A 23,445-nucleotide genomic window follows, 5' to 3' on the forward strand; every position below is an offset into this window, starting at 1 on the left:
AAGTAAATATTGTAGACTCATCCAAAACTAAACAAGATAAATATACATATATGAGTCCAAAACAAATTTAAAAAAAAAAATCCAGTCATTTTAAGTTTGTACCAAAATTATTTACTATCAGATTATCTTGCACTCGTAGTCTTATCAAACATTTGCAGTACTTAGGGAAGGAAGTGGAGAACGTTTAAAAATACTTGGAAACAAAATAATAAATTCTTCGGGCGAGCAAATATTTTTTGTCACGATAATGTTTTTCGCTTGAAATGCAATATTTTCGCAATACCTATACACGCTTATGTGAGATGAGCGTAATAGGGTGAGCTTTATGAGAAAAATGTTTAAGGCAAAAGACAATAACTGCATTTATTTTTTTTTTTGCTTTAAGATACCTTCTGGAATGGTATTGTAAATAGAAGATTTTAAGGTAATTTACATTTTTTTACCGCTTTTAGTACTAAGTGACTTCGATAATAAAAATATAAATAAAAAAAATTTAGTATATAAAGCGTAACACCCTAATGCGCTTATCGTCGCTTAAGCATTTTTTTTTTGTGAAGGTTGTATCCACTTTTTACTCGTTTGCGTTCTGCATTTTTCACGATCACATTACAGTTTACTTAGCACTTAAAATTTTGCTAAAATTAAGCGCAAATTTACCTTTTAATGCTTTGCCAAAACATATCTCTTGGATTTTATTCGGAGCGATGATTTACTCATCGTCCAATTTGCGTTTCAATTTGCGCAATCAGCAGCAAAAAAAAAATCGTCCATTGCATTTGCAATTTATTTTTATTTTTTTCTCAAATATTTACTTCAATTTTCAACATCAATTTTGCATGCAACTCCGCGGTGTTAATTGTGCATTTATGGCGAAAATAACTTAGCACAAAAAACAGCCGACGAGCTTAAAGAAGCAGACAAACAGTTGCAAAAATTTTTGTGTAATGCAAACAAAAAAAAAACGAGATTTTTCGCTGAAATCTGCATTTTTGCGCGTCGTATTTCAAAACGATTTGTTGATTTTATGACTGTACGTTTGCCTCTGTTGGCTATTCCACATGCATACAGCACACCGTCTTCGAAAGAGGCACAACTCAAAATTTGTAATTTTTGAAATTATGCGCTAAAAATTTGCACAGGAGCCTTTATTTACATACATTTCAGCAAAAGCTCGAGCAAAGTTTTGTTATAATTTGTTAAAAAAAAACAAAGGCCTATATGATTATCATGTGCTAAGAAATAGTTTTTCGCATTTTCTAACAAACGTGTAATTTTGAGTTGTGCCCCTTTTGAAGACGGTGTCCGATATGTATGTATGTATGTATGCATACGTAGAGTTAAAATGCTGCATTCTTCTGACTAAAAACTTGAGATTATTTTTATTTATATTTTTTTTTTAGACTTCATTCAGCTGCATCAGCAATTGCATCATTGAAATAAATGTTGAATGAAATTATTGGTTATTTATTTCATTTGCATAAATGAATTGAGTTGTTTAAGAAAATTTATGTTGAATGAATTAGTAACTCAATGACGATTCTGTGGTTGGCTGTGGCAAACCGGTTATTGGTTATGGGGTTTTTAGATAGATAATTTAAAACAAATTATGTTTGAATGAATTTGTAATTTTCCTGAGAAGTGAGCGCAAAGTTAAAGAAGAGTTGGGCAAGCAAGACTATTAAATGCTGGCTTAGTGTCTGTCAAGTGTTAAGTTCCCATTTTTTGCGCCGTACATATATCAGATCGACAGTGACTGTGAAGTCGATCCTAAGTCATGAGTCTTTCATTAAATCGATTGGGTTTCTGGAAATACGAGAATTTTTCTATGGAGCCAGATTGTCATCTACGGTTAGCGCATACTTATGTAGCTGAATGTCTCCAACCATGCCTTAAAAGATGAGATTCAGCCCATTCTCATGAATTGGTTAAGCAAAATAACCGCACGGTGGAACGAGCATAGTGGTACAGCGCAAAGAAGAGTGTTCTCGCTCCTTCTATGTAAGCATCGGAGGCAAAAGTCTGATGACCGTCAGCACTCGGGCGAACCAAACGGTGATAGACTTCCCCGACTGGGATACAGAAGAGGAATTAAGCATTAAGGCGAAGAAGACCGCCTTAATACTCTTCACTAGCAAATGGATACTCCATTTCCAGTCTGGAGAAGACCTGAAGACCTACTGGACGATGTCACGAGATTTCATGCATCGGATCCGTTTGAATTCAGAGGTATGGTCACAGCAGTACAGCGCTATGCTCGACAAGGCTAATGTGTGATTAATGTGCTCCCGCGCCTGAGTTTCCAAAGGTCTCTTGGAGCTACAATAAAGGTTTGCGTTTGCGATAGGGGTGTGGAGATGGTAGAAGATTCATCGCACATTTACTGATTTGAGCTGGAAATTTGCAGGTTCTTTTATCAACCTGGCTTCAGTAGCATTTTTCATGCTGAAATAAATGCGCCGAGTAAGCGGATAAATAGACGGGCCGCCATCAAGGCTCTATTTTCATATACTAAAATCTACTTAAATAGAAGTTTATGTTATATGGAAGAAATTGCAGAAACCCTCCACCTGTAACTATCGGGTCCCAGGACACCATAGTTAACGAAAGAGCTGTGGAGTTAGGAAGAGATGGCATTTTCTTATACGCCTCATTAGCGACGGAGATACCAATTCCTCTACAAGAAATCAAACAATTCCATGGCCTGCTGCTGTATCGCCAGACAGACAAGATGTAGATATTCAGCGCTTCAGGGTGGCGAAGAATATGTGTAGATTGTACATATTGCAGAAAACTTACATATTTCTTGTTATAATTAGAAAAGAGCAGGCTCTAGATTTCTGGTAGGTAAACCAGTCCTATGCACTATGTTTATTGCAAGACAAAAAGTTTAGGAAGTGAACCTTTAACGAGAAGACAATGGAGCACATAAATTAGAGACTCAAAGCAAACAAACAAAATAAAATAGTGTAGGTCGTTTACCTTAATTGTCATTTACTTTGACAAACGTTGAATGGTCTTCTCGAAGTTAGGTCGTTTAACAGATAATTCGAACACGTGAAAAGTGTTTTGAAGATTTGAAAAGGTGTTGGAATATATGCGCTGGTTACACCGTGCGATAATAAATTTCACACACTAAAAAAGAAAAATTTCGCGAAACTATGGGCAAATTATAGTAAAACTGCGTAAGTACTATATAGTTTTTCTCTCTGCCGTCCGCATTTTTTTAAAGGACTTTAAAATTTGAAAAATATGATTAATTAAAAAAATGATCTACAAAATACACTGCAATGCAGAATAACAATACCAAATGAAAGAGAAAATTCTTTAGAATTAAAAAAGCTTAAATGCTAAAGTGTCCTTTTAAAATTTTGTCCTTGAATATCCTTGAAACTAAGATACACACGACCTCATCCTCGAATTTTTATTAGCTTAAAAAAATAAGATTTATTAACAGCGCATTTTCAATACCTATTCGTCCTTGTAAACCAAAAAAAAAAAATATTTCAAATTCTACAAAATTTTCATTTTTATTTGGTACCCATATTGCTATTCTGCATTGCAATGATTTTTTCAAATGATGTTTTGAATTAATCATATCTTTAAAATTTCAAATTCCTTTAAAAAAAAATCCGTCACAGTGGAAAACAAAAAACCCAGTCTCACCCATAGTTTCGTGAGTATATTGATTGTTTCGTGTAATTTGAAGTTTTGTTGTTTTTGTCGCACGTTGTTATTAGTGATATTGCTTTAAGGGCTATAAAATAAATATCAACGGGCGGAGTTTTCCAATGTTTGGTATTGCTTTCATAGCCAACGTTTAAAAGGAAACGGCTCTCGAACTCATCATACGTTCTATAAGCTTATCCTGAGTCATGCTAAGTCACAGACAAAATTAGAATATTCAATACCGTATAGATGATATCTGCCTTTTTCTTAAAGGTCAGCATCTGTGCCCGAATCGCGGCGTTCATAAGCGAATGATAACTATTTTCAAATATTTTTCACTCACCATTTTGTATTATTCGGCCAATTATATTCGCCCACCGTATGCGTTGCAATCGAATAGCCAAAATATGAATTCGTATGTGGTCCATATTTAACGATCGGCAAACGATTCTCCAGATTGAAGGCCCAACTTCGTGGAATGTGTGAAATGCTGAGGTTAAGCAACAGTAACAGCAGGAACGAACTTGTTATTTGGAATAATCGAATGGGTGCTGCTGCTGTGTTGCATGTGGCAACTGTTGCATCTGTAATTTTTGCACGTTTATTGCGAAGGCATTGCACCGACGAGTGGCTGGATGCAATTGGCGGTTGTTTGATATAATAACCACTCATGTTGTGTTGTTTATTGGCTATCAAAATTTGGAAAATTTTACACGACACTTTTTTAAACTAAAAACTTTCTTTTTACTATTTGATTTTAAGTAATTATTATAAGTATTTTGTATTCATGAGTTTTTAAATAAAACTTCGGATTAAATGCGCTGGCTATGAGCGCATTTTTGTGGTATTATTTTAAATAAAAATAAAATTTGCTGTCAAACATATTTGTATACTTAGAATTGCAGCTTTTTCTTAGATCTTCAAGTTTTCGTATTTTTTGTGATTTTTTTATTTAAACTTTCACTTAGCAATAATGAACTTCAAAAAAAAAAATAAAAGCAAATATAAATTTTAGAGTTTTCGGCAGGCAAATTGTAATCGGATTTTTTTGCGAAATCTTTACTCAAATTCCAGAAACGCTTTTCCACTAAACCTAATAATTTTTTGTTTAGAAAGTTTTAGCACAAAAACACTGCGTTTAAAAAAAAAATCGATTTTGAGTTTCGTAAAGGTTCTTCCCATTTTTAGCTGCTTATTTAGACTGATTTTTCATCAAGCTTTTCCTTTCTTACTTTTAAATTAATATTTAGTTTTAAGTAGCAAATATGTATTTCTGCTTTTTAAGGCACGCCGTTAAAAGCATAAAGCTGGAGAACTCGAAATTCGAAAATATTTTATATATTATTTATAACCAGCTTTGACAAATCTGCAAAATTTTTTAGGGTTTCGAGTTCTTTTGCAATTTTGCAGTATTTTTTTATGCACTACTGTTTTTTGATATATATGTATGTTTTTTTTTTAATATTTGCCTTTAAAATAAATTAATTACAAAAAAAAATTCAAATATTTCATACATACAAATTTAAAAAATATTACTGATAAGATTTAATGGAAATCTTTGCTTTATTTATGTAGCTGTCTTTTTTTTTAATCAAAGCACAGCAAATTGAAAATCTTTGGCATTTGGAGTATGAAGAAAACGGCCAAAAACACGAGCACAAGCACCGCAAAAGAGCATCGAGAAAATAAACAAAAAAACACTAACACCATTGGGCCATCTAAATACTTGGTAACCGCGCCGATGGCAACAAAAACAGCAACAGCCAGCTAAAAGCATCAACAAAAGCACAATACTGATATACATACTTAAGTATGTATGTATGTATGCATATAGAAACCGGTCAGCAGTCACGTTGTGAGTTTTTTCGAAATTTTTTTTTTTTTGCTTTTTTGTTGTAATTTTATTACCGCTGCTGCTTTCATTGCGTTACTAGGCTTTGTGCTTTGACGCAGTTACTATGCTTTTCTTGTCTTCAACTTTTTTTAAGTTTTCCTTATTTTTTATTTATTTTTTCTATTCTCTTTGACTGCGCTATTCGTAATCGTTTTACCAAGTTTTTTTTTTACTTTACACCGGCAATAGTTTCGGTAGGTACATTCCTAGTTTTTACGTTTGAAGCGCACAACTTTTGGTGTTGTGAATTTGCTTTGACTCGGTATTGGGATTAGTGGTAATGTACTGGCCGTGAAATACGTGAAATGTGAGCATTTTCTCACTTTGCTTATGTGCTTTACGTTATAGCGTAACAAAGATTATTCGTAAACAAACTATAAATCCAAAAGAAACTGCGTTAATCGCAAGCGAATAGTTTGCGCCACTCTAATGCCGGTTATCTGCATACATATCTACATATGTATATGAACGTGTTTCTGCATTATGCATTTGCATATGTGTATGTATGTATGTATGACTTTTTATATGCATGCAATCTCACTTGTCGTTGCATTCTACCTGTCCACATTTGCGTTGGAATCTCAGCCATATTCTAACCGTATGTATGTATGTACGTGAAAGTTAAATACTTCAGAGTAGGTGCCATAACTCGGCTACGCATTGAGCGCGCTCCATGCTGAGCTAGCCAACAGTATTAAAGCCATGTCCAAATTCACTTATGTACGTCTGCAAGTGTGTGAGTAAGTATCTTTAGATGTGCAGCAATGCTGAACAGTTAACCTTGGCAAATGCACGACTACGAGTACGAGTGTAGCTCTGAGCAACAGGTAGTGTCGTTGCCTAGCACTTTTCTGGTATTTTGTTTTTGTATTATTTACCTTTTCAAGTGTTGTTCTTTGCTTTGCTTTGCTGCCAGCAGTGCTATGCTTGTTTGTGCTCATGTTTTTCACGTCGATTTTCATAAATTTTGCATAGATACTATAAACAGCGTTAATAAAATTCAAGACACTTTAATCTAATTTTGGATATTTTAATTTAATTTTAGTTAAATTAAATTTTTAATTCTATTTTATTTTATTTGAATTTATTTTATTTTGTTTCTTTTTATTTTATTTTAACTTATGGTATTTTATTTAAATTTATTTCATTTTATTTTGTTTCCATACCATTTTATTCTAATTTATGGTTTTTTATTCTAGTTTATTTGATTTTAAATATATTTGTTTTATTTATTTAATTTTGTTTTATTTAACTTTTCCGTTTTATTTTGTTATATTTCAATTCATTTTATTTTAATTTATTTTATTTTATATCATTTGAACTGTTTTCAATTTTTTTGAATTTATTTTACTTTATTTATATTTATTTTATTGTGATTAAGGTACTATTTTCTACTTTACTTTATCTTGCTTTACTTTATTATACTTTATGTAGTTTAGTTTTATTTTATTCTGCAGATTTGGTTTGATTTAAATTAATTTTTTGATTTTATTCTGTTAAATTTATTTTAATTAAATTCAATTTAATTTGCTTAGGTTTAATTAATTTCAGTTTAAATTATAACTTAATTTTATGTTATTTGCTTTAATTTAATATACTTTTTTATATATTTTGATTCAATTTAATTTTGCATAATTTATGTTAATATCACTTTTTATTTAAATTTTTTTAAATTTAATTTGATATGCATATACAAGCTTATTTCAATTTAATTAAGTTTAATTTAATTTAATTTTATTTAATTTTTTTTTTCTATTTGCTTTACATAGTTTTATATATATTTATTTTAATATAACTTTTTTTTAATTTATTTGGTTCAGGCAATGGCAATTCAATTTAATTTTATATGCATATTTTAATTAAATTTTTTATTTTATTTTATTAGTTTTAATTTAACTAATTTTTTGTATATTTTATTTAAATTTAATTTAGCTTAATTTAATCATTTATATGATTTAATTTAATTTGATTTATTTTTATTTATAATTTAATTCAATTTATGTATTTTTAATTTACAAAATTCAGTTTATGTTTTCCTTAATATTTTTTTTTTTTTTGAATTTAATTTGGTTCATTTATTTCAAAATATTTCCCACCACTGTCATCTCACTAATTAATTATGTACACTAGGGTGCTTGTTTTTGCGACTATTGTTTTTTTCACTCCTACCTCGAAATTTTGTGGAAAACACCTAAAAAAACTCCTTGAAAATTTTAACCCTTAATATTAACATTTACTACTCGCCCAAGACGGGCAAAGATTTCCCATATGGATTTTTTTCAATACTCTACAGCTCAGAGGCATTTTATTATATAATTATGGTCAATAACGGATGAGAATCAGAATTGAATGCTGTCCATTGCGGCGTAACTCTAACTCCCACCAGGGAATTAATACGGGTCACCAAACCCAATATTTTCATTAAATTCCCGTTTATTTTGCCCCTATCTCGTAAACAATAAGAGCTACAGAAAAAATGTAAATGACAAATTTGTAGGAACATCAGTTTCAAAAATCGCTAATATCGATATTTTTTGAGATATTGGGCTGAAGTTGATCAACAATTTCTACAATTTAGCTCAATAAACAATGAAAATTCCACGCTACCTCAACTTCAAAGCCCAATATCTCAAGATATATCGGTGTTAGTGATTTGGTGTTCCAGAACTTGTTTGTATAAAATTGAATGGCCTACAAAAAAAAATCAAAGTTGACGTGTATTTTATTATTTTTATATTAATTATTATATTAATTTTAAGGATTCAAATTCTTAGGGAGGTTTTTTAGGTGTGTTCCACTAAATTTCGAGGTAGGAATTAAAAAAAAACAATAGTCGCAAAAAAAGGCATCCTAATGTACACTTTTTTATAACTTTTCAGCCTCAAAATTTAATTATGTACATATATACATATGTATGAGCAAATGTATTTCACAGTAGCAGCGTGCCGAAATTCTTATCACATCCTACGTATAGCTGCTGATAGGTTAACGCTGCTTCGGATACATTTCGATTACAGCAAAGGAAAATAAAAAAAAGATCGTGTATTATAAATTAACAAGCAGTAAAATAAACTAGCACATTGCCATTGCCTTTTTGTTTTTGTAAATATGCACACATTTCCATATTTTCTATGCATTTACTCGTGTGAACTCTTATCGCTGTCGACATTGATAGGCGGCGGCTCACACACATTCCTACAATATTGTATAAGTAAAACTCGCCGCTACGTGTACGCACACATTTATACATACAATTGTAAACAAAACACTCATAAAAACACCGCAAAATAAAATAATTTCTTTACCACTTGTTGTATAATCAAAAAAAAAACAACGCACACACACACACTAACCCAAATGCGATTACACCTGTGTATTTTTTTTTTAATTCGTAGGTAATTCTTTACTTCAATCTATGCCACGCCAGCGGCTTTTTTTCGTTACTTCAAACACTTTGCACTACATTTAATTTATGTATGTATGTATTTTCAATAATTCAATAAATTAATTCGCATATCGTTTTTCCATTATTATTGCTTCGTTTTTATTTGCATTCGAAATTAAGCACTATTTTCAGCTTTAAAAAAAGGCGAAATTATTTGTTAACATTTTGGAAAATATATACATTATTCAGTATTTAATTCGAATTTCGTTTAAACTCGTTTCGTTTACATGCGATTAAATCAAAAAAAGCCTATTTCCGCTATCGTCACTTAAACTCGGTGTCAGCTTAACACTGTTAAGTTGTATAATGTTTTTTATCACATTTTTTTTTGTTAAGACGTGTAAAAACGACGCGTACGCGCGCAGTACTTCCTCCCCGGCGTAAAGCAAAATAGTATCTGTTGGATACAAGACTTTTTATTTTCCCAGCAGTGTCGGATTTTGCAGGCGAACAAGCTGTGAGTTGTATCCAACATGTTCGGGTGAACAACAATTGTGTTGCATCAGTCAGTGATGGAACAGTAGTTAGAATTGTACCTAATTCGGTACTTTTACAATTTAACAATTCATTCGGTACAAGTATACAATTTTTAGGTACATCTAGTACAAATTTAAAATGTAGCAAAACTAATTTTCAAGAAAACACTGGGTCTCATGCATAAAAAGTGAGCTTAAGCTCAGACTCAGTTTTTGTACTGGTGAAGGGAGCTCCTGCTCGACGAATTTGTATTGAAAGTCCAGTCGAGGCGTAAGCTCACTTGTTATGCATGATGCCCATTATCTCTGTTTTTTTTGTACGTACAAAACAAATAGTAGAGGACACAAAATACTACCTTGGGGTACATCCGATTACGCGATAAAAGAATACGACTGTGAATTGTGGACGACAACCACACGCCTTCGATTCGAGAGATAGGACTTCAGGCAAAGGAGGAATATGAAATGAGAGCCTAGGCCCGCCGATTTCTTAACTAGTATTGAATGCGAAACTCTGTTAAAGGCGTTTCTGAAAAGTTGATAAGCAGTCTTCTGAGAAAACAGCCAAGTTTGAAACGGTAGATCTACCAGAAAAAGAGGCCATGCTGTGATGTTGGTTAAACTTTTAACCGCAAAAACCATTTTATCTTTAATATTAAATTCAAACAGCTTACAGGTAGTCGAAATCTTGTAGATTGGTCTGTAATTAGTCACATCATTTTTACTGCCGTTTTTAAAACTGGGTGTAATAAACGCCAGTTTTCAATCATCAATGAAATTGGCTGTAGATAATCATCTATTAAAGTTGAACTTGAGAAGGTAGGAAAGCGAAGCGCAATTTTTAAACAGAACAACCGAAAGACCAACGACATCTGTTTGCGAAGAGTTCTTAATTTTAACGATACCTTTGGCAACATCATCCGAGGACAGACGATTCCACGTCCCATTCAAATTCAAAATCACTATCGTACGGCGGAATAAAGTTCGATTTAAAAAAAGAAATCGGCGAAGAGGTTAGCCGCTTCATTAGCAGAATTTGCATTTTGATCACATCGTGACATTGTATTTAAATGAAAATTTAATAAAGATATAATAAAAAAGTAAAAACAACCACTCGTGCTCATATACCCGTAGTTGCGTAAGTAACGTATACGCCATGTAGCACCATACGCAGTCAACTAAAATTCAGTTAGTGTAGACTTAACTTAATTTAGCTTACCGTAAGAAACCGTCGATGATTACTCAACACGTCAACTTAAGCCAGAAGCGGAAATATTTTGTTTTGTGTGTTTTCTTTTTCAGCTGTTTGACAGTTTGCCGCCTAAAATGCCACATCAAAAAAATTCATGCAAAAAAAAATATGTTTGCGTTCATTTATTTTTGATAAATACAAAAATGAAAGTCTGGCAAGCCTGATTCTCTCACCGCTCTCAATTTCCGTAAGGCCGTAACTTTACTGCCTAACCAGGCGCCTATTTCATAAAACGGCAGTGATAATTTTGTAACGACAGGCAATTTCGATGTTGTCAGTGACAATTTGACAGTTTGCTGGGCGTTCTGTTTCATGAAATAAAATGCGCGCAATTACCGTAAAAATAAATTTACAAAACTCTCCTGTGAACGCTTTCTGACGGAGCTATTTGGTTTTGTCACCATTGTCGAGACAATTTTGTCAGAGTGACAATTGTCAGCACAATTGTCGACGATATAACATATTATCACTGTCGTTTTCTAAAAATTTTCACTGTTGCCTACAAACGTATGTGAAACACGAAATATGTCGGCGATAATTCTGGCAGTGAAATTTTATAGAAGCATCGACAATTGTCGTACCTGTCACTTTTATGAAATAGGCCTCAGAATGGTGAGGCTGTGATATTTAGCAAGAGCTGTCAAAAGTTAAAATAATCTAAATGCTCTAAACTGCCCGCAATATGTAGCTGTGGTGGTGCTGTATTATTGCTGATGTAGCTAGCGAAATGGCTTGTGGCTGTGTACAAAGTAAGATTCTAAAATCTATAGGTCTTAAGTTTCGTACCATAAGTTAAGTTTTAACTAACCGCCAACACAATTTCGCATATAACAGTTAAGCGAAAATATTAAATTAAGTTAAGTTGCGGAAATTGAGTCTAGACTAACTGAGCTTTAAACGTTTACTTGCGTGCCTTAAAAGTCATATTATTTGAAAGTAGGTAATTGAATATTGGCGTGGAAGATTTTTACATAGTATTCCTTATGCACATATACATACATTACTTTCTTCATGTATACATATAATAATTTTAGAATGAATTTCGAGTTTGACAGTTAAAATTAAAAAAATGGAATTTTAGTTACTGAAATCATGGCCACCATTTTGCTCAAAATCATAATCTTTAGGATCATGTTTTGAGAATCTCTTAAAAAAATAAAATTAAATGATAAAGTGCAAACTGAATTTCTCACTAAATTTGAATTTCTCACTTTTCCATTTCATAGAACGATGATTGGCCCCCAGCTCGGTAACAGCCGCTGAGCTCGAAGTATACTGAAACTAATAGCCCAATTCTGTATCGGTGGCAAAAGTATTTTTACTGACAAATTTTTATTTATTTGAAAAAAACCTACGATAACCTCGAAAATTACGAAGTATCAGATGTTGTTGTGAAATGATTTAATTTGAATAACTATTTAAAATATGTGCAACTAATTAAGTACTTTACAATTTTATTAATTTTCTCTCAGTGTACTCACCTTTTATTTCGCGTCAAAATTATGTTATGTTTAATGTTCATTCGTGTTATTAATTGCCAAAACTTGAAAACAACACAATCAAATTTCTAATTTGCAGCACAGCGTTTAACCGGCAAAGAACACCACTTTCCACTTTGAGTTTACTCTATACGCGCTAACAAATGGGCGCCGGAAACTCCACGCCGCAAACGGCACACATCGTTAATCCCGCGCGCGCGATGCATGCAATTCAAGTCACGCCAAGCGTTGTCAATCGCTTAGAGAAAGCCAACCAGCAAATTTCTGAAACAACCATACCGTCATCAAGTAAAGATGAACAAATGCATTGTGCACGCTGTTGTACTTGTGGATTCTTCAAGGGCAACGACAAGGAGGCCAGCCTGTTGGTCATGAAATCGAATGAATTGCAAGAGAGCCAGTATGCAAAGACGCTGGAGAAATTGGAAGCGATGGTGGGCAAGCCGGTACGTTTTGCAGATGTCAACGGTGAAAATCTAAAGCATCTGGAGCAACAACTACTAAAATGCTATGCAGATAATCCGCGCGAGCCGCTAATTTGTTCTCAGGCGGCCAAGGAATACCAAAATTTCGTTTTCCAGCAACAATTCAAAGCGATTCTTAATGCCAAGAATATATCAACAGAGCAGTAGTTATAAATGTTTATTTTCACGCACTTAATCACTTTTTATTAAAACAATTTAACACACGTTACAATTCACGTTTTCAATCGAAATAAAAGTCAGTTTGCGCGGAAATGACACTTGCAGCTGATTTCGTTTTTGCTTGTTAACTTTGGCCAAGCAGTGGCTATGAAACTGTTTTTATATGGCAGTTTTACTTGCAGCGGCTGTCAAACTATGAAATTGGAAAATGTTTATTGCGGAACTAAACCATTTTATTGCGCAACTAAACCATTTTATTGCGCAATATTCTTCGTACAAATATATTACACTTTTTTTTTAAACGGAAAGTAAGATATTTAAGGATATCTAAGATGTATAAAATGCATGCAGGAAACGCGTCTTTTTATTCGTTAAAACAGAAAATATAAAGTAGATAGAGAAGATGAGAAATCCAATGGAACCAAATATCGTACACATATTTTCTATCAATATGCAAGCACATGTATGGATATTAAGGCAAGTGCACACATACATATGTACATATTTTTGTTTTAAACACAAAAAGCTTTTTCATCGTGTTGGGAGCGCTACGCTCAATGTTAAAATTCTCCGCGTTTATTTATGAACAATATGCAAAAACTTTGCTGATTTCGAGCATCATCATATGTACATACGTCTCTATTGTTTTCTACATACAGTGCAAAAGCAGCGCGAGAGCTGTGTGGACGCGTGACATGTGCATAGTGTGGAAAATAGTATATGATTAAATGTAAAATAAGTGATTTTCTTTAAACGTAATCAAATGAAAACGAAAACGCGTGCAGTATTTCATTCGATACATTTTACCGGTACCATAAATCTGAATAAAATTATTTTAGCCACCAGACGCGACCGTTTTGATAAGTAAAATGTAAGAACTTTAGTTAGTACTTTGTGATTACATTCAGTAAAAGTTATATACATCTTTGTATGTATATATTAGCTGTGTATTAGTGTGCTTAGTAATCGTTAAACGTGCGGTGAAATAATTCTGAATGGAAAATTTGTTGTTGGCTTGCGTTGTGATGAAAACATATACATAAGCACATAGATATATGAGGTTGATGACGCGTGACAGGGTGTAAAGTACGTCAGCTTGTGCGTAACATACCCTGCAAAAAATGGGACTAATCCGGGATGACTCCGGGAGCAATCGCAAAGGAGCATGCGACTAATACCACTTTTGATCTCTTTATATATATTCCATATATGGAATGAACTGTTCCCTTTTGTTCGAGCATGTCCTATGAAGAGACTAATTGTTCACCTTTATACCCGAACGGGTATAAAAAGCGACTAGTCACTTTTAAAAAATAAAAATTTGTGCCAGCTGAGATTCGAACCGGGGTGCTCAGTTTTGTTAGGCGAATACTCTCTCTGCGAGCCAACGCCGCACCTGAAATTTCATTAACTAAGTGCGTACATATCATCAAGTCGTTAATAGTACCCGTTAAAGATGAGTTGGGGACTAATTGATCTCCATTAGTACCCGTATGAGACTAGTTGCGACTAATTAATGCCCAATTGTACCCGATTGAGAGTAATCTCGGAATACTCTCTTTAGAGATTAGTCGCACAATTTTTTGCAGGGTACATACAAACATACATACATACATATGAATATCACTCGTCGTCAAGTGAGCCAAACAAGTGTTAGCGGGTGTTTGTACTTTGTCATGCGAAAATTATGTAAATTCATGTACTAACGTACATATACATAAATGTGCTTTATGTGATTATAAAATTCATAAATTATAAACTCTGATATGATATACGCTTTTATGATAAGAGCAATCTCAATTGTTTTGTTATTTTTTGCTCTTTTAGAGTAGTAAACGATTTTATTGTAGTTATCTGTCGCCTTCCGCATTTACTGTTTCCAACGGAAGCTTTGAAATGCGCTATTTTCGATTAGAGTTGCCAGTGTAGTGAAAATTTCAAGAAAATGGTGGTTCTAATACATTGCAAATATGTTGCATTAAAATACCTAACACAAAATAGAGAAACTGCAATAAATGTGGCATCTCTAGTTTTTATGAAGAAGCATAACGTCGATGTTTTTGCAAAACCGCCCATCGACCAGTTGTAAAACCGCCTAAATCGGCATTTGACTGGGGGAAAAAACAAAATTGATCGCTTGTTAGAGCTACGCGTCCGCTTATGAGATAGTTTTTTTTTTTATAACAAGACATGTTTGAGTGCACGCCCGTTTATCGGAAAGTCCATGTATGGGAAAGCATTTTGTAATGAAAAAACGAAAAAAATGTTCGTTCCCAAGAATGTATCCGCTCATAGGAGATGTCCGCTTATTAGAGCATCCTTCCATAAGAGCTTTCACTGTATTCCTAAGGCCGGATATCTCGATTAGGCACTAGCCCAAAAATTGGCGTATATGGTATCCCAATCGTGTGATCCGAAAAATGGGCTTAATCTAAACCTGGAAAAAATGTATACATTTTCCCAATGAATTTCGAATTAAATGAGTTCTATTTAATTGCACAAATTAGTACAAAGGTACCAATCACGCAAATCGGCATTTACAAATATAATAAAATATGTATGGAATGAAATGAAATCTCATGATCTGAAGATAATAAAGTTTGGTAGATAATTGGGAGCCGATAAAATTGACTATTTGGTATCTAAACAAAATCTCGAGAGGCTTACCAATGATCCCGTCGTTTTCGCGTTTCATCGATGTCAGAATTTACACTTAACCGAGCGTAAAGTGGTTTCGCTTCAAAAATAAGCACATGGCAACCTCTGCGGGTTCAATTATGTACATATATATATATATATATATATATTGCCGCCCTCCGCACAAAAGCTTTAAATGGTCAAGTTCAATGTCTCTCAGCAATTTAAAGTACTCTCCGCGCGCCTATACAAAATATATAGAAAACTTAAAAGAGCTTTGCTCGCGCCCAAGTCAGTGCCCATCGCCGAGCTACATACATATATGTACATATGTATATACAGCTACACATTGGTGGCGGGTGTTTTTTTTTCTTTGGATGCTGTGATAGCGCACTACCCTCAAGTGGCCCAATGAAACCAGGATAAGCCTGTTTATGTTCCACCATTACTTCACGGGGAGGGTTGCCATGAAAACGCCGTCTTTATGTTCCGTGTCGTCACTTCTCACTTCATGTGACGGGTTTTATGGGCTCGTCTTCGCCTTATCTGCACACTGGTACGCAGCTGCTGTATCACCTGGGCAACCATGCTGCATACATCTTTTTATGCTTCTTCGTTCTTCAACATTAGTGGCACCAGATTTTCTGGGGAAGCCTTTGTTTCTAACGTTTGGTTAAGTCTGCCCCTCAGCGCGCCGAATCGGGGGCATGCGAAAAATACGTGTTCCACATCTTCAATAGCGGCTTGGCCGCATTGGTTAAAGCATCCGAGCCCGCTCACAATTTGTATTAGGTAGAAATCAATCACTCCGTGTTATCGTTCCACCCAGGCGCTGATGTTCGTGATAAGCCGATAAGTCCATTTACCATTCGACGCTTTCTCCCATCTTGTCTGCCACTGGGATATGCTACGTTGCCTCAGTGCATTTTTGTGGAACTTAACATGTCTTGCGTCGCTCAGGCCGCTTAAAGCCGTTACTCCAGGCCGTTGTCCCTTATAGTAGTATAGATGTTACCACTCCTGCTAGGATTTGCTTTGTCCGCGGAGGTGGCCCGCCGATGTTTGCAATTAACCGATAAAGAGCGGCTGCTGTCCCCGCAGGTTTTTGGTTAGCATATTTCTTAGTTGTCACGGAAGCAGAGACGATGGGATGGGATGGGTCTATAAGGACGCCAAGGTACTTCACATACAGTTTCGACTCTAAAATCTCCTACTCTAAGTACTTGCAACCTTTTTCTACTTTCTTACGGCTGCTGATAAGTACAGCTTCCGTCTTGTGGGTTGCTAACGTTAGCGCCTTAGTATTTAGCCATTGTTTCGCTGCTGTTATTGAGGCTTCCGCAATGTCTGTAACTTCTCTGAGTGTTTTTGCCTCCTCTACGATTGATACGTAGTCTATAAAACCAACATACGCTGCGCTTTTGTGAACCTTTAGTCGCAGAATAGCATTCTATACGAGAGATAGTTTGAGATAATTGCCTGTAGGTCAGTTGGTACATATGTATAAGGCGCGAAGGGCGCTTTAAATATACTTCCAGCCCGCACTGTTAAACGCATTCTTTACATAAAGGGTGACAAGCAGGCAATATTTCTTAGTACTACCCAACCACCGCTTGCCAGCAATGGTCTCTACGGCGATTGCTTTAACTATATCGATTGCGTTTGTAGTTGAGCACTGTTTTCTGAAGCCGTATTGATTTTTAGATAGATGCCATCTGTGACCTCTTCGAGTCTGCGTTTGGTAATATGCTCGGGTACCTTTTCGGTGGAGTCCAACATGCATAATGGGTGACATCCAGCAGAAGGGGTAGTGTTTTGAACCTTTCGTATGAGTTCCAGCTTCAGGAGCTTCCATAAGTTTCGAAAGATCCATTCGCGTAGGCATGCAGCAAACACGTTAGCAAGACTTCCGGGTTGCAAGCATTCACTTTTTTTTAAGGCTACGTTTGGAACTCCGTCAGATCCTGGCGCTTTGTTAAGGGCTATCTTGCGTCCCGCACTTGTGACATCTTCTACCGTAACGGTCTTTAAGCATGGGCTTCTTGCTGTCTTAGATAGCTTTCTTAAAAAGCTTTCGCTTTTCTTTATAGTCTAGCCGCAGTTGAGTCGTGTTTTCTGAGTTACGTGGGCGCTGGCAGGCTCTGCTTGAACGGTTAGATTGTGTTCGTAACGCTGCCATCTCGTCATTCCACCAGGAAGCTGGCTTGCGAGTTTTGACGCACCATGGCTACATCAGAAGCCTTTTCCATGGCTTTGTTAAGCTTCGGTGCTGTGGCGTATTGCAGAAGGCTACTTCGACAGTTTTTCATCGAAGATTTTAACCTTACATCCGATGCGTCGTTTGAGAGGGGCTATATCAATAGCTGGTTTCTCAATGGCTATAATGATTGCCCCGTGATCGTTATGGGTGTAAATTTTTCTAAAGAGTTAATAGTGCTATTTATAAATTCAAACAATAATAACTACCTTCGTCACTGAAATGCAAAAAGGCCTGCGTAATAAATTTGTTTTGCATTAAATGACGTGGAAAGTTGTAATTCGATGAAATGCATCATATCAATCAAACCTTGAAATTTCATTTTTTTTATTTACGACTTTTTGCATTTCAGGTTACGATATGTACTATCGATTCAGGTCATCTGCACGCTCTACCTCGTTAGGCACCCATCAGACAGTTATTAGCGACTAATGACGCAAAACTGTTTGGGTGTGCTTAGATCACCTTAAAATAATGAATATCTAAATAGTACAAACCTTAAGATAAAGATTTTTTTTACTTCAGTGTTCTATCTACCGCCCACTCTTACAGGGCAATTCTGGCAACTATCTTGAAAGCTCTTTTTTGTTATTCGAAAGACTAATTAAAAGATCTGCTACAGAGGAGGTCTTGGCGTTATTCTGTTTGTCTTTTAGCAATAAGTTTTCTAAAAGTTAAATGAAATTAAAAAATGTTTGCACCTTTTTTTCTTTTTGAAGCAATAAAATCTAAAAATAAAACAATAAAAAAAGGAAACGAAAAGTATGATTCTACAAGTTAAGTGATGCTAAAAAATGTATTTTAAAATAATATAATTTAATAAAAAAAAGTAAAATCAAAAAGAAAATATTATGATTTAAAAATAAATAAAATACGTTCCTAAAAATTTATTAAATCCAATAAATTTTTTTTATTTCTTTTTAAATTTTTTTTTATCTAAAAATTAAAAGAAGATAACATTAAACAAAAATAAAATAAAATTGAAATAGTCCTTAAAAATTAAATGAAATTAAAAAAAAATTGTTTTATATCGCAATCTTTCGAAATAAATAAGTCTCTGCTAAACAGAAGGTCTTGGCATTATTCTGTTCTTGCTTTAGTATTAAATTTTCTAAAAATTAAATTAAATTGAATAATACACATTTTCCTTTTTAAAACAATAAAAACTGAAGATTAAAAGAAAATGAAATTAAAAAACAAAAAAAAATAAAATAAATTTGTTAAAGGGGGTATTCCACCGTCACGGGCGGGACATCTGTAGAGTAAAATTGTACTTTCTTTTCTAAATTTAAATATAAAGTACTTAGTAATTCTACATTTTGATAAAGCTACACCTAAATCATCACTATATGAGTTATTATTAAATACGAAAAAAAAAATTAACTTACATACTTTTAAATGGGAAAAAATTTGAGTTATTTCCTATATCACGGGTGGGACATGAAAAAAGAACCTGCTGTTTGGGGCGAATGTATTTCACTTTTCTATGTGAACTTGATGTCTTGAAATAAAAAAGAAGCACGAATACTAACAAAGTAAAAACTTACACAAAAATTGTTGATTTATTAAAAAAAAAATCTTAAATTCCTCTGTCACGGGTGGGATATGTACGAATTTTTATATGAAAAGGAGCTTTGGGTGTTGCCGATATTGAAAATTATTTATTAAAAGTTATAAGAAGCCAAGTAGAGGTTCAATACACTCACGTTTTATCTTAGGATAGTGCATTTTATGTTGAAGAAAATGCCTAGCACCGACAGCCAAAAAAATTATTAAAAATCAACATGATTTACTAGCGTCTTGAAACTTTCACTTTTGTTTTTTGAATATATGTATAACACAATGTTATTAAAAGCAGATGAGTTCTTTTATATATTTTTCTTACCAAGCACATGAATTATGAATCGCCAATTATTTGACAGTACTTTCAACACAACCTACATATTTGAAATTCACTCAAAAAATTTGCTTAGAACTTGATTTCAAAACGTAAAAAAGCTAATAAAAATGCATTTAAAGCTTTAATTTGTTATTTTTTGGTTGATGTCTTATCCACACGTTTGTTAGTTTTATAAAGAAAATAATTTTGGCACTGAGGTTCAGTTTCCCATGGAACCTCCCATCTGTATGTATGAATTTATGTACTGTTGTAATGCTAGATTTACACAGGTGAAACTGAGATTTTTTGCTGCTCTTGAGATTTAATTAACTAAAAGCTTTAAAATTGCGTGCCAATAATAGTAATATTTTTATGTCATTATTTTGCCATTAGTTTAAGTGCGTAATGAGATTTCGAATGGAAATAAATTCGCTCTCATAGATCAGGCAAATCATTTCATTTCGCACTCTTTATATACATATACATACATATTTCAATATTGAAATGTGTAAATTTTAGAATGCTAAGGGAATATGTATCTAAGTAATGGTTTTCGATATACATACATACACACATCCATACTTTTATATTTAAGGCATTAAAATACTATTAGGATAGGTATAATTTAAATCCTTCGAAAGTCTATATACATACATATGTACATAAAAATATATGTATATGTATATAAAGTTGCATGCATGAATGACCCAAAAGACTGTGACTTATGATTATTTCTTTTATTTTCAGCTCTAAAAAATGGTGGTTCCCTTAACTTTAAATTTTCTTAAATCTCAATGGCGCCTTTTCGCAAATGCTCACCCATTGGCTAGAGGTTGCATTTCATATGCTGTAATATGGCCAACAAGTAGTTTGATACAACAAACGATTGAGGGTAGAAATTTGAGTAAGTGATTGTTTATTTACATGTGTAAATGTGTATGTACATATTTACATATATACCCTGCATAGAATTATGCGACTATTTGTTAAAGAGACTAGAGCGGAATTAATCTCCATGGTTCTAATGGACCAAAAATTTTAAAACTACATTTTCGGCTTTTCTCTCCGGCGTCAGGATTTTTTTTTTGTAAAAGGACCTCGAAATTTCGAATTTAGGATTAATTCAAAAAATTCAATGCAATAGAATATAATAACAATATCGTTATCAAATAAAAGAGAAAATTTTATAGAATTAAAAGGTATTAAATTTTTTAGTGCATGAGGACTAGTAGGTATTAAAAATGTCCTTTTAAAATTTTATCGTTGAATATCGTTGAAAATTCGCAGTATTTATTTTTGAAGAAAAAATATATATTTTCCTCCTTCTATCTTTATTGGCTTAAAATATTAAATTAATAGAAATAAATTGAAATATGTGTCCTTGTGAATCGAAAAGACTTCAACTCTTTTTAACAGCATTTTCTGTTTCTTTTGATACCCATAAATTTTTTAAATAATTTTCAAGTAATATTCGAGATTGAGTAGACCGTTTGGTTGGGGTTGGGGTCTTGTCGTCAGAACTGGAATTTAGTTAATCTCTGATTAATCCTTGCGGTTACTTTTGACGACTAATTGAAATGTCTTCACTTAAGCAGCATGCTTTTAGTAAACCTGAGCCCAAATCCGCTCAAAATTAGCTTTAGTTACTTGACTTATTTCGGATTAGTCGAATTTTATGCAGGGTTATTTGCGCAAATATGCATATATACTTAAAGATATGTGAAACCTTAAAAATGTTAGTACATTTTTTTCTTTTTGTGTAATTATCCACAGAAACCTATGACTGGATACGTTGCTTGCGTTATAGCCTTTTCGGCGCGCTATACGTGGCACCAACTTTATATGGATGGGTGCGACTCAGTTCTGTTATGTGGCCACAAATGAATCTGAGAGTAGGAATTGTCAAGGTATGTACTCGTAAATGCGGAGGCACATCTGTATATATATGTATTGTTTTTGATATTTAGAAGAGATGACGTTAAATTAAACGAATAAGGTTAATGATAACAGTCGTAAAGCAAAAGGAGTTTATGCTCTAATATACATACATACATATGCATGTAAACCTGAATCTTCATCTTTTGAGACTAGAAATTCAAAAAGTTTAATATGTCTTTACTAATTATTCTTTCTTTCAGGCGGCAGTTGAGCAAATCTCCTATGGACCATTCGCCGGTACCAGTTTCTTTTTCATTATGGGTTTGCTAGAAGGACGTACCCCCAAAGAGGCTGTGCAGGAGGTCAAAGACAAATTTCCAAAAGCATTTGAGGTATATACGTACATACATACATACATATACGTATGTGCATTAGAGGGAAAAAGTATCGTTTAACAAAAGTATAGCTCCTTATCTAACAAAAACCCAATAATTTTAAACCTTGTACAAACATTTAGAAAATTAATTTGTTCAGCAAAATTTCAAACTTTTTAATCAGAATTTTTAGATGACATTTTCATATGCAGTTTTGCCCTCACCCGTTTCGCTGAGTGTGTTCAATTTCTCCGTATTGCATTAGGTTTAATTTATTTCAATTAAACTGAACATATTTAAACTGAGCCTATAAATAAGAATTTACATTTTCCCTTTTTTAACCCTCTCAAAATATCGTCAAACTCAAACCTCCTTAAACTCCTTTCGTCTGACGCCCAGTACTCTACTACTAATATACTTGCAGTATAAAAAATTAAAATGTTTGAAATTTTTATGAAACTTTGTCGAATTTTCCTATTTTTTGCACAAAATTTGAAATTCGAACTAACTTCGTTTTTCTTAGATAATGGCTATACTTTCATAAAAAATAACAAGAAAAATAGCCAAAACTTTTTAAAGTGACGATCCCGTATTTATTTTTGCGCCACTGTATATGTATATAAAATATGATTGCATGTTTAAAAATAAGTCATTCAAATTTCTTTTCTTTTCTTTTCATAGGCTGGAATTTGCGTTTGGCCAATAGTGCAGACAATAAATTTTTCAATGGTTCCTGAACATCATCGTGTGGTTTTTGTTAGTATTTGTAGCTTAGCTTGGACCACATTTTTAGCGTATATACAAGAAAAGGATATGCATGAAAAAGAAAGAATTGATTGGAAGCCAATAGATCCTCAAAAAAGCGATGAAAGTTTAGTTTTAAGAGTAAAACGTGCTTTGGCGCTGTGAATATTTTTTAAAAAGCGGGGGTACAAAAAACTAATGTGATTCATAGTTCAATACTTAATATGTATATATAATACGATACGATGCAGTGCATAGTTGATTATTGTTGTTAATTAATTTTATTTGTATGCTTAGTACAATTACATAGAAATAGTATGACAATACCCATTTAGACGAATTTGAAATGCATTGTGCAACAATTAAAGCGTGCATTTATTTTAAATAAAAATAAATTGTTGTTAAAATGCCAACACATACCACGGTCGTTTTATATTTCAATAAATAGTTTATGATTTTGTATTTTTATTAAAAAGGTACTTTACTTCTCAATTACCTACTCATAACACTGTAGGCAAAATATTAAGTTTTTAAATGTCACGAAAAAACGTCGACACACGTAAACTTAATTCTGGGTCGCAGATTATGGATCTCTATACCGTTTTGCCAGATCAGGTCATTGTCACAAGATATTTAAATTTTTATGAAAAAATTAATATTTTGAAAAAATTTTATTTTGTTTTCATCTGGATTAAAGCGTATTCTTTTGCCAAAAAATCTGGCTACCAACGATGAAAATTGATGCATAAATCAACAAATGAAAATGTCCAATAATTGTTTTGTATGAAATAGCAGCAGGA

The 23,445-nt window shown here is 33.4% G+C and overlaps 3 protein-coding genes across 5 annotated transcripts in view; 2 read left to right on the forward strand and 1 right to left on the reverse strand.

The window, feature by feature from the left end:
- The window catches only part of LOC118733395 (integrin alpha-PS1), a 246,410-nt gene extending 241,844 nt beyond the window's left edge, over positions 1 to 4,566 (reverse strand). For all 3 annotated transcript variants that reach the window (XM_036462764.1, XM_036462765.1, XM_036462763.1), the window contains exon 1: positions 4,010 to 4,566. In XM_036462764.1, the coding sequence (XP_036318657.1) occupies positions 4,010 to 4,338 (329 nt within the window). In that variant the 5' untranslated portion in view covers positions 4,339 to 4,566. The remainder of the gene's footprint in view (positions 1 to 4,009) is intronic.
- Positions 4,567 to 12,375: 7,809 nt separating this feature from the next.
- LOC118734621 lies at positions 12,376 to 12,878 on the forward strand. Its single transcript, XM_036464324.1, has one exon. The coding sequence runs from the start codon at positions 12,376 to 12,378 to the stop codon at positions 12,862 to 12,864; it is 489 nt and encodes a 162-aa protein (XP_036320217.1). The 3' UTR covers positions 12,865 to 12,878.
- Positions 12,879 to 13,516: 638 nt separating this feature from the next.
- LOC118734622 (PXMP2/4 family protein 4-like) lies at positions 13,517 to 23,074 on the forward strand. The gene is made up of 5 exons (XM_036464325.1): positions 13,517 to 13,747; positions 20,397 to 20,553; positions 21,423 to 21,556; positions 21,788 to 21,919; positions 22,583 to 23,074. The coding sequence occupies exons 2-5, from the start codon at positions 20,406 to 20,408 to the stop codon at positions 22,808 to 22,810; spliced, it is 642 nt and encodes a 213-aa protein (XP_036320218.1). The 5' UTR covers positions 13,517 to 13,747; positions 20,397 to 20,405; the 3' UTR covers positions 22,811 to 23,074.
- Positions 23,075 to 23,445: the final 371 nt, after the last annotated feature.

Source organism: Rhagoletis pomonella, unplaced genomic scaffold, assembly GCF_013731165.1.
Source record: "Rhagoletis pomonella isolate Grant_MI unplaced genomic scaffold, Rhpom_1.0 Rhpom_scaffold_00002, whole genome shotgun sequence".
NCBI classification, from domain to species: domain Eukaryota; kingdom Metazoa; phylum Arthropoda; class Insecta; order Diptera; family Tephritidae; genus Rhagoletis; species Rhagoletis pomonella.